We start from the raw sequence: 14,444 nt of genomic DNA on the forward strand, positions 1-14,444 counted from the left end.
GTGATACTATTCTGTGGTCTGCTCAGCTGCTTTCACCGTGGCGCTCATGCGTCAGCCAGCAGCACGTCTCCTCTGCTCACCTGTCAAAACCTCCAATTGCTGCCAGGAAATCCAGGTTTTGTCCTTCTTTCCTGGCATCTGCATCTACCTTATTCCGTTGTGTTTGTTGCCGCTATTGAGGCGATTGACAAACCTCAGTCCGCAACACTCTGTGTGGGCTCATTAAAGGAGCGAGCAGAGTTTCATGTTCTGTGATTCAATTAAATAACACAACAGAGATGGATAAACTAAAAGACGACAGAAAATATATCTCTTCTAAAAATGTAAACTTTGTGTGAATATCTTTACTTTACTTATTATATAAGTAAAAAAGACCAGGTAGCAGCTTACACATTTTACATTCATTTATTTATTCATTCATTTTACTTTCTGTAAAATCTTTGAAGAAATTATGTCAGCCAGCTTGAAAAATTTAAGATATGTGAAGGATTCCAGAATAGTTTTTCATTCATATTTTCGCAATATTTCAGGGTTCCTCAAAAGGCAACCTTACAATGTGTTAAATCAGTGGTTCTCAAACTCTTTTCACCACATACCACCTCAGGAAAACACGTGGCTCTCCAAGTACCGCCATAATGACCAACATTAAATTACAGTAGCGTAGTAGGCTTATGTATTCATTAAAAGGAAAGCCAATGTTTTATTTAACAAGTATATTTTTAAATTGTGGCCACTATATCATTTAGAGTTTAGAGTTTATTTATTTAAAAAGGGACAATACATATTAATAGACATACAGATGTAAATATGCAAGATTATAGCCAACGGCTAATTTCCATCCTGAGTTCCTTCAGCAGGTTGGTGTTTACATAGGACATACCTAAGACAACATTGACAAGTAGAACAATTACCTTAAAAAGGTAAAAGTAATTAAAGGTACCCCAACAGTTAGCTAATATAATAAATATATATATATATACACGTTTAGGCACGATTGTGGCAGCAGTGTTGTTTTTCAAGTAGCCAAGCTTTGAGATGGTTGGTGAAAGAGGTCAGGGTTGGAAGTTCATGTAATGTATTTGGTATTGAATTCCAGGTCTGAGATGCACGGACAGAAAAAACTGCTTGACCAAAGGCACTTTTTCTAAAAGGAACTCTAGTACCAGCTCTTGTTGATCTGTTTGTGTTTTTGTTCACAAATTATTTTAGTAGAGGAGGTGATTTGTCATGGAAGATTTTGTAAATCAAGATGGCGTCCATGTATTTAACAGTGTTGTCCCAGTTTCGTGTTTTTTTTAATATCTGACAATGATGATACTTTTTTTTTTTTAATCTAATACTTTCAGAGCTTGTTTATAAACTGTTTCAACCGGCTTTAGTGTCATCCTACAGGCCGATGCCCAACTTGTTACACAGTAGGACTTGTGTGACATGATCATAGTATCAAAATATAATTTTGCTGATTCAAGAGTTAGATTGTTTCTGATAAACCTTAAATTGGACAGATTCTGTTCACAGTGTTTTTTAAATCTGTCGTTTAAAAAGAAGTTGTGAGTCAAGAGTGAGTTCTAATTATTTAACCTCTTGTACCACCTCAACTGTTTTACCTTGTACAGAGACATTGGCATCACTGTCAGTATTTGCTCTTTTTGAGAAGTACATACACATAGTCCTGGATATGTTCATGTATAGTTGGGATGTCTCAGGCCAAGTATGCACATTTGTCATAGCATCTTACACACAGTTTGAACACTAACACTGTGTTTGAAAAAAGAGAAATACAACACTGTACTTTAATCAACGGATTATTTGGCGTACCACTAGATGGAGCCCGTGTACCTCTGGGGGTAAACATACCACATGATGAGAATCACTGTATTTCATCCATAAAGTGCTATAAAATTGAGTAGATGGTGAGTTATTGTGAATTAGAGAAATCCCATATTTTTTTTTACCAATTTTCCAAGGAGATTTCCCATATTTTGAAATGGAAATGTTAATGCTCCTCTGACGAGCAGATTACAAACACATAATACAGATGTTTTACCACAATTCACCACAACATTAGCGCCGCATAAAACATTATTTTGTTACTGGTCTGATGTTTCCCAAGAAAAAATGTAAAATACAATTTAAGGCCTTGTCTAGCTGTTTACTGACATACTATTCATGTCTAGCTAACTTTTACTGCAAAATACATTTGCCTTCAAATATTGTTTATCGGCCTCCTTGACTACTAATAATTGAGATAGGTGTCGGCCCTGAAAAAAACCTATTGGTCGCTCTTTATTGGTAATACCCATGATGGTGTACATTCTCCCCACGAAAAATACAGGACTGAAAAAACTAGCTGGGGTGCCCCAATACAATTTTTTCACATGCAATACGATTCCGACATTGAAGACCTTGAACATTAAAATGAAAAACACTAACATATTTATCAATGAATGATCTCATTCGTCCTTAAGGGACGAAGGCGTAGGATGTGGATGGTGGTGTACGTGTGTGTGTGTGTGTGTGTGTGTGTGGTGTGTATTTTCCATGGTTGCGCGTGTGTGTGTAAGTAAGCCTGAAGAGTCGCTTGTCTCCCAACCTCGGTGATCTCGCAAATGTTTTCGTTATAACAAAGTTAGTCAGTCCAACAAAAGCCAACAAAGGTATGTCTCTAAAAGAGAGGCGGATGAATTTGGAGCTTTTTCATGGCGCTGTCCTCCAGGGGAGTCTCGTAGCAACGACCTTGCCAAGCTGTTTCAGCTAGAAGACAAAATCCAGATGAGAATGTATGTGTTGGAGGGAGCAAAAACTAATTTTAAAAGTTTCACTCTTATTGTCCATTTCTGGTACTCAAGAGCAGACAGCTTCTCAAAGATGTTATCCAGTTTTCAATTTACCGCTAATTCAGAAATCACTATACAATCTGAGTGCTTACAGCTTTGCCCAGCACATCAATTATTTGTGGCAGCTTTCGGGTACCTTGAACGGCTGCCAGCATCTTCCGAATTTGTCGATACACCAAAGCAACGCTTATTCCAATCAGTAGATGTCCTGTTATCAGGATTTGGAAAAGGTCAATGTCTTCAATGTTCTCGACTGAAAGTATTGCCAGGCACATGACCCTCCACTTCTCCCAAGTGTCCATTGTGTATCCAGCAACAAGTGTTCCGTCAGTACAGACTGGTTCCCCTGAACCAGAGATTTTCATTGAGAAGATATTGTCAATTTAGTTGAAAGGCAAATTGATCAATTAAGTTGTTTGATTTTGGAAAGCAGTGCAAAAAGAGGCCCCAAGAAAATTAAAAAAAAGACGAGTCAGACCAGCAAATGCAGGAGGGATAAGAAAGACGGAAGGGGATTGTCTGCCTTTGTTGAGTCAGAGATAAATTATTTGATACTTGTTGATATTCCCAAAAGTTGTGTTTTAAACTGCAATGTTGTTCAAATACGGAAACTTATTTGTGTATAGCTTTTGTGCTATTGTGTGCATAAGTGTTGTGTAGCTGCTAGCTCCTCGTAATCTTTAGTATACCATGTTTCCTTTTTGGAAATCACTTCACTAAAATCCAAGAAAAGACCAACCTTGTGTGCTTATTGGACAACATTTAGCTGTTAACTGGCAATTGAGCTTTGCAAAAGAAAATGCACTGCAGGATTGCTTGTAACAGATGTTTTTTTGTTTAGTTTTCGCTGATATCGGGCCAATATTAACATTAACTTGGAACAACTGTTGGGAGCTCAAAAAAGTCTCCCAGATAGATGGGAAAGATGCACAGAGAAAATTCAGTTTTTAGCTTTTGTTTGGAAATCTTTGAATGGGCTCAGGCTTTGTTGGGTTGAGCTTTATCACAAAGTTAATTCCTTCAATGGCCTCCTGCACACAAGTGCCCTGTTTATTTCTCTCCTGATGTGTTTGCTTCAAACCTCAGGGCTCAAGCAGTCCAAGTAACTTGATAAGAAAGAAAAGAATGATCATTCTCCTCTCAATAGCTGCCTCCACATCTATTCCCCCGTTACACCCAGGTCTCAGTCATCCGGGTTTTTATTTACTGTATCTAACTTACTTGTATTCCTAGCCTGATCTCAAAAGCACTGAACAGAAGATGGTAGCTGTTAGTCTTACTTGTAATGAGGTTAGATTGTACAGCCAAAAATTTACTGATGTTTGGGCCTTTGATTTTTAAGTTTAAACTGGCGGCGCTGCTTAAAGTGGTCATATGATTTTTCTTCGACATTTAAAACACTTCCTTCCTATACTTCACATGTAAGGGTGGGGTTTTTTGGACAACATTTTGCAAATATTTAGCTTTACAGATCATTTTAAACCTGCTTTTGAACCGTCTCTTCAGCATTCGCCGTTTTGTGGGCGGTCTTATGTATGTGACTCCACTTCGACTGTCTTCTCACCGTCAGCAATGTTGTAGTTTTTAGCGCTTCCATATGGAGTCTAATGACAGATATAAGTTAGAACTATAAGCTACTTTGTATTAAAAATGGCAACAGCGGAGGATTTTATTATGCATGTGCATGTACGAGCAACAAGAGGGTAGAGAAAAAGTAGAAACTTAGTGACTACAACGTCAAACTGCAATGGCGGACTCGCGCAAAGCTCTTCGAGCAAACCTCTTCCACACCTGGAAATATACCAGCTGGCATAACTATCAACAAATATAGGTCACCAGTAATTCAAATTCTAAACGGCCTGTTTGTAGCAAGTTTAAAAGAAGGCCAAGTTGTTTTATAAATATAGCTGCCATTCCTCCATAGTTTGATTTCAAATTTGCGGGACTTACAGGATCCCAAATACACAAAAACAATTACCAACATGTAAGAAAAGTTGGTTTTGCAAAATAAAACCCCTTTAAATACACACATTTGTGTCTGAGAAAAATGTTGTTGTTAACATATTAAGAAAAAGCACCCTTTTGTTTATTTGTTGCCAGGAATACACCATCGACATCTTTTTCGCCCAGACCTGGTACGACAGAAGGCTAAGATTCAACAGCACGATGAAGGTGCTGCGTCTCAACAGCAACATGGTCGGGAAGATCTGGATTCCTGATACATTTTTTCGCAACTCGAAGAAGGCAGATGCTCACTGGATCACCACTCCCAATCGCATGCTTCGAATATGGAACGACGGACGGATACTCTACACGCTAAGGTAGGAAGTAGTTTAGAGATACATACATGATTGATTAGAATTCTACAGCACTGTAAGAGTTCATAAAAAGCAATTAAAAATGTCTGGGCTGCAGAAACAAATATTTTAGGGTAATTTGCATACATCATCAAAAATATGTGGTAGCTAAGGGGGGGTATGTGTGATTGAATTAGGAAAATGCATTAAAAAGGATTATTGACTGAAAATATTGCCCGCCATAAATACGACATATGTTTTCTACCAATGCTGCAATACATATAGAGGGATAATCAGCACGAAGCTCGAGTCCAATCGGACTCAATCAAGTTGCGATGGATGTTCTTCTATGCACAACACCGACTCCGCTGCTTCATTAATTTGTTAAGGAACTCGGAATTCAAAACAAATGTTAATTAGCATGTTGGCTGTGCTTGGCAGGACGATGATACATGATAATAGCGACGGGCGCGGATCGGCAAAGTCCGCTTTAAGGTCATAGCCTCATTAACAGGACGTCTAATGACTCTGCCTTCAAAACTCCTTCAAATGTGAAAAGTGGCAACAAGACAACGAGAATCATTGCTGCTGCTGCTTTATTATTTGTTCTAATCTGGTATTATATTGTCTCTTAGCATGTTGACCATTGATTGCTGCTTTGTTATTTGTTCTAATCTAGTATTATCTTGTCTCTTTTCAGGTTGACCATTGATGCTGAATGCCAGCTAAAACTGAACAACTTTCCCATGGATGAGCATTCGTGCCCTTTGGAATTTTCAAGCTGTAAGTGTGGCCATCGGCTAGTCTCTTCACATTAAAACTCTTCTACAACACACATAATCAAGCATTAGCCTCATAAGAACCAGTTTCCTCTATAGTAAACATTTGAATTTTGATCTATTTTTCTTGTTAGGCTTACACATTTCTGAAAACAATTGCCTGTTATGCAAAACACAAATGTCTCCTGCAGAGGATGCTGGTTCTTCAGTGGATGTACTGTATAAGCAAGTAAAGATGGCTTAAAGGCCTACTGAAATGCAATTTTCTTATTTAAACGGGGATAGCAGGTCCATTCTATGTGTCATACTTGATCATTTCGCGATATGGCCATATTTTTGCTGAAAGGATTTAGTAGAGAACATCGACGATAAAGTTCGCAATTTTTGGCCGCTGATAAAAAAGCCTTGCCTGTACCGGAAGTAGCGTGACGTCACAGGTTGTGGAGCTCCTCACATCTGCACATTGTTTATAATCATGGCGACCAGCAGCGAGAGCGATTCGGACCGAGAAAGCGACGATTTCCCCATTAATTTGAGCGAGGATGAAAGATTCGTGGATGAGGAAAGTGAGAGTGAAGGACTAGAGGGCAGTGGAAGCGATTCAGATAGGGAAGATGCTGTGAGAGGCGGGTGGGACCTGATATTCAGCTGGGAATGACTAAAACAGTAAATAAACACAAGACATATGTATACTCTATTAGCCACAACACAACCAGGCTTATATTTAATATGCCACAAATGAATCCCGCATAACAAACACCTCCCCCTCCAGTCCATATAACCCGCCAATACAAATCAAACACCCGCACAACACACTCAATCCCACAGCCCAAAGTACCGTTCACCTCCGCAAAGTTCATACAGCACATATATTTCCCCAAAGTCCCCAAAGTTACGTACGTGACATGCACATAGCGGCACGCACGTACGGGCAATCGATCAAATGTTTGGAAGCCGCAGCTGCGTACTCACGGTACCGCGTATCCAACTCAAAGTCCTCCTGGTAAGAGTCTCTGTTGTCCCAGTTCTCCACAGGCCAATGGTAAAGCTTGACTGTCATCTTTCGGGAATGTAAACAATGAAACACCGGCTACGTGTTTGTGTTGCTGCAGCCGGCCGCTAATACACCGCTTCCCACCTACAGCTTTCTTCTTTGCTGTCTCCATTGTTCATTAAACAAAAAGCAAAAGACTCACCAACACAGATGTCCAGAGTACTGTGGAATTTTGCGATGAAAACAGACGACTTAATAGCTGGCCACAATGGTGTCCCAAAATGTCCGCTACAATCCGTGACGTCACGCGCAAACGTCATCATACCGAGACGTTTTCAGCAGGATATTTTGCGGGAAAATTTAAATTGCACTTTACTAATCTAACCCGGCCGTATTGGCATGTGTTGCAATGTTAAGATTTCATCATTGATATATAAACTATCAGACTGCGTGGTCGGTAGTAGTGGATTTCAGTAGGCCTTTAAAGTACAAGTAAAGTGTAAAAACAAGTTAACTTTATATGCTTGATTGTCCTTTTATTGTATCCATTAAACCATATCCAATGTTATTTGCAATTCGAAAAGTATGTGAAAACACCGTCTAAACATCACAAAATGCTACAAATTCAGTCAGCCATTTTGAATATTCCGCTCGGGATATTTTCAGCAATATCCATAAATTCTACGTCACTGGAGTACCGCTTTTGCATTCTGACCACATCACCGGATCGGTCAAACTGGAAATACGCAAAATTTGGAAAGAGATGTGCTGTCTATCATTCAGAATCCTTATGTAAAACAAGAACACATACTGTATGCTTGGCTTTTTTATGCATTTGAAATCATTAATGAATAGCTATCAATTGAGTCAACAGATCGAGGGTCCTCTATTGCGCTCATTATACCCTTAAAAAACATTCAGAAACCGCCAACAATACCCCATTTACATGTCGTGACCTGAAGATTAACCAAATATGAGTGATATTTGGTTGGTCAGACAGAATTTTTTAGTGGCGCATTAATAGCAGTGAGTGAATGCTAGCTTACACTGCTATGGTTGAAACACTGAGCCGACGGCTGCTTCTGCTTCATCTCAAACTTGCTAAAATTAAATTCTAGATTATAATTGAGGCATCTCTCACCTGGTAGTAGACAAATGTGGCCATGGGCCGAAAGGCTGGTCGACTTTGACATTCTCTGAGATGGCGAAAAAGATGCTAGTTGCAGCAACTTTTTTTCAACCCTTTGTGAGGATTTTGATTAATTCTTCATCTAAACAGAGTGGACATATTACAATAAGTGTTTGTTTTATTATGGTTTATTATGGTTAGTTTGTATGTTTAGCACTTAGCAATGCTGCTGATGCTATAGTGTTATAATAAAGCTGCATCCGTTTTGCACTCGGCTACTAAAACTTATTGTTCATCCTCTTTGTGTTCGGGCTCAAAAATATAAGTTAAAGTTAAAGGTTCTGGATCATAACTTTTCCTAAAGTAATCGTTGTTGGCTCTCAAAAAGTCTGCTTGATTAGCATTGTTGTTGATGGGGAAGAGATCTGTGGTTCCTAATCTACGTCATGGATTACCGGTACCGGTTGCATGTCGTGTCTGGTTGCAGACTCGACACTGCCTCAAGCACTTGGTCAGGAAATACGCAGTCAAGCACTCAAAACGCACTCAGCCTGACTCATTCTAACTAAGTTTGTCATTTTCCATGCCAACATAGCAAGAAGAAAGTGTTCAAAAGTGCATTGAGGCTCCAGTTTTCAAAATGTGCTAGCTAAATGCTAATTTACATTGGATTTGCCATTGACATGCTACATATTAGCATCAGCAATTGTACATAGCGATTTCAACACCTCCAACTTTGGTAATCAAAACTGCCACTAAGATGCACGTTGCAATCAATTTGCTGGTGTGTAATAAATACACTACTTACAAACAATACAAATAATTTGTAGGGCTCAACAAAATAAGAGACTGGCACATTTAATTTAATGGCAAAGATTACTTCCTGGCTAGGGCAACACACCATAGTATATACACCACTGCCATGTAATATCTTGGAAATGCAACTGATGCAAAGTTTACTATATAAAACAGTATGAGCTATATGAGCTGTACACTGATTATTCTAAAGTATATTTGAGTTTACTTTCCATAGGCTTGTGCACGCTGTCTAATAGGAATAATAATAATAATAATAATAATACCTGGGATTTATATAGCGCTTTTCTAAATACCCAAAGTCGCTTTACACGTGTGTGTGTGTGTGTGTGTGTGGGGGGGGGGGGGGGGGGGGATTAAAACAACTTTATTAGGAAAAGAAACTAAGAAAAGAAAAAAGAAAAAAATGATAAAGAAACACCAACGGCAGGGTCAGTTTGGAAAGGCTAATGTGAAGAGGTGAGTTTTTAGGGTGGTTTTGAAGGTAGGGAGGGAGGGGGCATCTCTGATGTGCCTGGGGAGAGCGTTCCAGAGAGAGGGGGCAGCCACGGAGAAGGCCCTGTCGCCCCAGGTTCGGCGCCTGGTCTTGGGGACCTCCAGGAGGCCAGCATCACTAGACCTGAGGGAACGGGACGGGACGTGTGGCTGGAGGAGGTCAGAGAGGTAGGGTGGAGCCAGGTTATGGAGTGCCTTGTAGGTGGTGAGGAGTATTTTAAAGGGGATTCTGTATTTGACAGAATGATTGCAAGTGTTTGTATGACCATGCTGCAATAGGAACTACACATTGGGAGAAAAAAAATATTCACTGGCCACATGGGATTAGAAGTAGAGGGGTAAAGTTATGCTAATGAGGTCTCTATAGATCTACAGAGAGAAGCACCATGGGATTAGTCTCCTGGGAAAAAGGCTTTGTAAATACCTCCAAAAGCAACAAGCGAAGAAAAAGCAGTCTGAATATGAAACAGGTAGTCCTTCTCTTAAAAGGGATGATACCTATGAATATTTGGATCTTATCCACTCACCTAGGGATGGGGCATGTATTTGACTTGATCGACTATGAGGAAAATGGATGGGTTAGGGAACTCTCTCTCTGCGTGTTCTTAACTCCTGTTTGAATCCATCTATCTATCTATCTATAAAGTGACAGTGAATCAATCATCTTTCCCAGATGTGCTTCCAGCCTGGGACTCCCTCCCGGGCTGGCTTTAATGTGGTAACTGGGCACATCCCTCCATCTAACAGCATCACACTCGATGCCTAAAAGCCATTTCCCCATAAAGCCATTTGTTCAAGTTTATTCACATTTACTCGAAGGGAAAGTCCATGTGTGCTGTTTTGAAGCCACCAGCCTGAGGGCGGCATTCGATGTAAATCTAAAGAGAATTGTCACTGCTCACAAATGGGATTTTAATTGTAGCCACCTTTGGATTTCACAAGAAAACTGGACGCACGAGAGTTTGTTATGTAATAGGTTTTGTTTTGTAAGCTCGCAGACTTACAATAACTAGATTTGAGTGCGATAAAACAGATCAGGAGCGCTTTGGCTTTATATTGAATAGGGAAAGTGAACAACTCTATAGAGGGAACCTCTGGAAGGGATGATGGAAATGTTTGTTGTTGTGTGCTGTTAGCGCCTTAACTAATCCTTCCCCTCACCAACGCTGCCTCTCATCTTTGCCTCTCTCCTATACAGATGGCTACCCCAGGGAGGAGATTGTGTACAAGTGGAAGAGGAGCTCAGTGGAGGTTGGAGATATCCGCTCCTGGAGGCTTTACCAGTTCTCCTTTGTGGGCCTGAGGAACACATCGGAGATTGTCAGGACTGTTTCAGGTAAGAGCGGTTTTTTCCCTATTATTTACATTAGCCAGTCAAGAAACACTTGTTTAAAAAGGAGAAGTGTTTCATACTGGATACCAGGTGTTTGTTTTGTGTATTTCCATGTGATAGCTGTATTGAATCTGCAAGGCCATATTGGCTGCAGTGACATTTAATCTGATATGGGCAGGAGGCGTGCCACATTGTCACCATCTACCTTTGATGTATTAACTCATATAAACATTTAAAAGTCATTAATTACGTCATCCAGCACGCACAACAATGCACGCCAATGCCTTCAAGCATTTTGAGGAGGGTCGTTTTGACTATAAAATGTGCATTATTCAAACTTTGATAAAGGTGTTTTTTAGGCCAATGAGCACTTTTGGTGGTGATTTTGTTATGATTAAAAGGTAGTACAATTGTCGCCCTGAGTGAAGCTGTTACAACTTCATAATTAAAAGCTTTGGAGCCTGAAGCAGGGAGGACTGATTTATGGAGGGTAATTTGTGTCTTTATTACAATAGCTTCTTTTTTTTGACACTGAATTTAAATAACTGAATATTTTGCATTTGAATTTTGTGAACTGAATTTTTTTACATCACATCATGCTGACAATTTTATTGAAAAAAGGAGTCTTAGCAAAATGTTTGTTTAAAAATTGACTGTTTTGAAAATTGGGGTTTGAATACAAATTCAAATTCAATTACAAAATATATGTTTTTCTTTTTATTCAGTGTTAAAATATTTGGTGTAAAAAAATCCATTGCTGAAAAATTTAATGCAGAAAAAATTGCTGCTTTAAAACGCAAGACCCACTTCCGGTCAATTGAGCTTGAAGCAGCACTACCCACCACAGGCAAATCTACAGTATGTGCTCGGATCCCTTTTTATCAGCACTTTAAACAGCGGAGGTTGCTGTACATTAGTGAACAAATTCCAAGATTCTGCAAAAAAGAAAAATATTTGTTCACACGATTGTATAAACACTCACACAATAAGGACTGATACTAAAAGCGTTAAAACAGAGCACCTCAAAAACGGAATGAAATTGTAGTTTTTTTACTGAATAAGACATTCAGAATGTACATGGAAATACCAAATGTGGGATTTACAATATTAACTATGAACAATAAAACACTGAATATTGAGAATATACGAACGTTGCTTCTCAACTGCAGAACACCTTCTTGATCGACATGGTTTATAATCAAGCAAGAACAACAAATATGCAACAAACACTGTGAAACAAACGCCAAGAGTAAAAAAATGTCCATACATTCGATATAATATTACTTTTCTGCAGAACTTTGTTGTAGAAATCTGCCTCCGTCTGACACATCTCAGGCTTGTTGCTGGGTAAACATGCTCCGCCCACCCTGCCCGTGCTTCGTCTGCATGGAGCAGACCTTTCTATGGTTACCCTAGTAACCCTTATGTCACTCAGAAGTAGGGTTGGGTATTGTTTGAATTCGAACGATTCCAATTCCGATTCTGATTCCTTACGATTCTCGATTCCGATTCTTTTAAGAGGCAGGGTCAAAAAAAAGTTTAGAATATTTTAAATGAGCTAGCTAACCTACAGTCTTTCTGAATGAAATAGTCTGACATTCTCCATCAAATTTTTATTCTATTAACTTTTTATGAACTTTACTATAAATTCCTCACAGGGCTGTTTTCAACTAGAATATAAATATCAAATATATGAACTTAAATATAAATATTATAAATTATGAATACATTTTCCCAGGGGTACACTTTCCTCAAGAGAGCTTTATTTTTGAAAACCTCATGAAAACACATTTACACACAAGTGTATGATGCTGCAGGAAACCTCATGAAAACACATTTACACACACAAGTGTATGATGCTGCAGGTACTTTAAAATGTTACCGTGCTCCCACTGATGGGCTAACCTGGTGCAGAAAAGCAAATAAACAATAAGAAACAACTTGCAAAACCCAGTCCAGATTAGCAGCAGGTACAGTATAAAATCAGAGACAGTTCTTGTTTAGGAAAATGACCATATCCGCCTTCTCAGGCAGGATGCGTGAGCGTTCTGGACAGATAGTGTCTCCTGCTGTGGAAAATACACGTTCGCTGGGTGTGGAAGAAGCTTGAACACATAAATAGGAGAAAGCGAGATATGACAGCAAAGGATAAGTCTTTTGTTGGTTCCACCACCATGCATCAGGGTCGTCAGACATAAGTATCGGTGGAACGTCCTGGTACATCTGCAGCTCTCTCTCCACTCGTTTCTTGATGGACATGGAGCTCTGTTATTTCGCGGTTATTTCATTTTTTTTTGTAAAGTAAAGCCACACTTTCGACCGCCGACGCCCGCTATCCATGCTTGAGCTTGACTGACTCGCTCGGCTATGCTAACACTTCCGGCGGTGGGCGCTTCTTCGTTGGTGTTCAGCGTCTTCTTCTTCCGGTTCGGGGGACTTTTTTTTTTTCCGGTCGGCGGACTGGTATCGAAAATAGGAATCGAAATTTAAACTTTTGAACGATTCCGGGAGAATCGGAAAGTTAGTCCCGGTTCCAATCGATACTCGATACTCGATACCCAACCCTACTCAGAAGTGCAGATTCTAATCATTGGAATCGTTTCTGTAGTTAAGAAACATCCAGCTCGCCGCATTGAAATGTTTATTATGTTGTATTATGCCCAGGTAGTCCTGGTAACCGCCTTTTTCATGCTGTCTTGCAAGCCCTGTGTCATTGACTTCAAATTTGACACCTCATTGGCTGGTTCTGAGACAGGATGAATTGCTTCGGTCTTAATTTACCGGAAGTGGGTCTTGCTTTTCGAAGCAGTAAATTTTTCTACACTGAATTTTTCATCACTGCATATTTGTACACTGAATTTTTAAACACTGAATTATTAGGTTTCTGCTCTCAAACGTTACCAAAAAAATTTTTTAGAAAATAAAAACACTGACCTAATCACTACCGTAGTTATCATATGCTGATACCACACATGGTATCGACACCAACGACTTAAGGATTGAACCGCCCTCTTATTCTGTGTTGTGTACTGACTGTGACAATGATGACACACCAACGGTTGCTCTTATATTATCTTCTATGTAGACCCTTATTAATCTACTTTGTAATATCATGTTAATAACTTTATTTTCTGCTGTATCATGGTTCTTAAAATTTACTAAGCACTTATTTCTTGGAGTTGTCCATCCATCCATCCATGTTCTACCGCTTGTCCCTTTTTGGGGTCGCGGGGGGTGCTGGAGCCTATCTCAGCTGCATTCGAGCGGAAGGCGGCGTACACCCTGGACAAGTCGCCACCTCATCGCAGGGCCAACACAGACAGACAGACAACATTCACACTCACATTCACACACTAGGGCCAATTTAGTGTTGCCAATCAACCTATCCCCAGGTGCATGTTTTTGAAGGTGGGAGGAAGCCGGAGTACCCGGAGGGAACCCACGCAGTCACGGGGAGAACATGCAAACTCCACACAGAAAGATCCCGAGCCCGGGATTGAACTCACGACCTTCGTATTGTGAGACACATGCACTAACCCCTGTTCCACCGTGCTGCCCTTTCTTGGTGTTGTTTAAAGCTATTTTAGCAGGCCGCTTATCAATTAGCATACCTGCTCCTGAATTACTCTCTGTGTGTAACATGTTTAGCCTCGTCCTACAGTGATGATACTAAGAAGTGGTACATTTTCCGTAACGTCGGTAATTATTATTAGCTTGGAGGAGCAGCTGCACACTGTATGGAGACATATAATTAGTTGCTAGCT

General features: G+C 39.8%; 1 protein-coding gene across 4 annotated transcripts in view; it reads left to right on the forward strand.

The window, feature by feature from the left end:
• The window catches only part of gabrg2 (gamma-aminobutyric acid type A receptor subunit gamma2), a 117,018-nt gene that overhangs the window by 52,451 nt on the left and 50,123 nt on the right, over positions 1–14,444 (forward strand). For all 4 annotated transcript variants that reach the window (XM_062048725.1, XM_062048727.1, XM_062048724.1 and 1 more), the window contains exons 4-6: positions 4,938–5,158; positions 5,835–5,917; positions 10,546–10,683. In XM_062048725.1, coding sequence (XP_061904709.1) covers positions 4,938–5,158; positions 5,835–5,917; positions 10,546–10,683 — 442 coding nt within the window. The remainder of the gene's footprint in view (positions 1–4,937; positions 5,159–5,834; positions 5,918–10,545; positions 10,684–14,444) is intronic.

Source organism: Entelurus aequoreus, linkage group LG05 (genome assembly GCF_033978785.1).
Source record: "Entelurus aequoreus isolate RoL-2023_Sb linkage group LG05, RoL_Eaeq_v1.1, whole genome shotgun sequence".
Lineage (NCBI taxonomy): Eukaryota > Metazoa > Chordata > Actinopteri > Syngnathiformes > Syngnathidae > Entelurus > Entelurus aequoreus.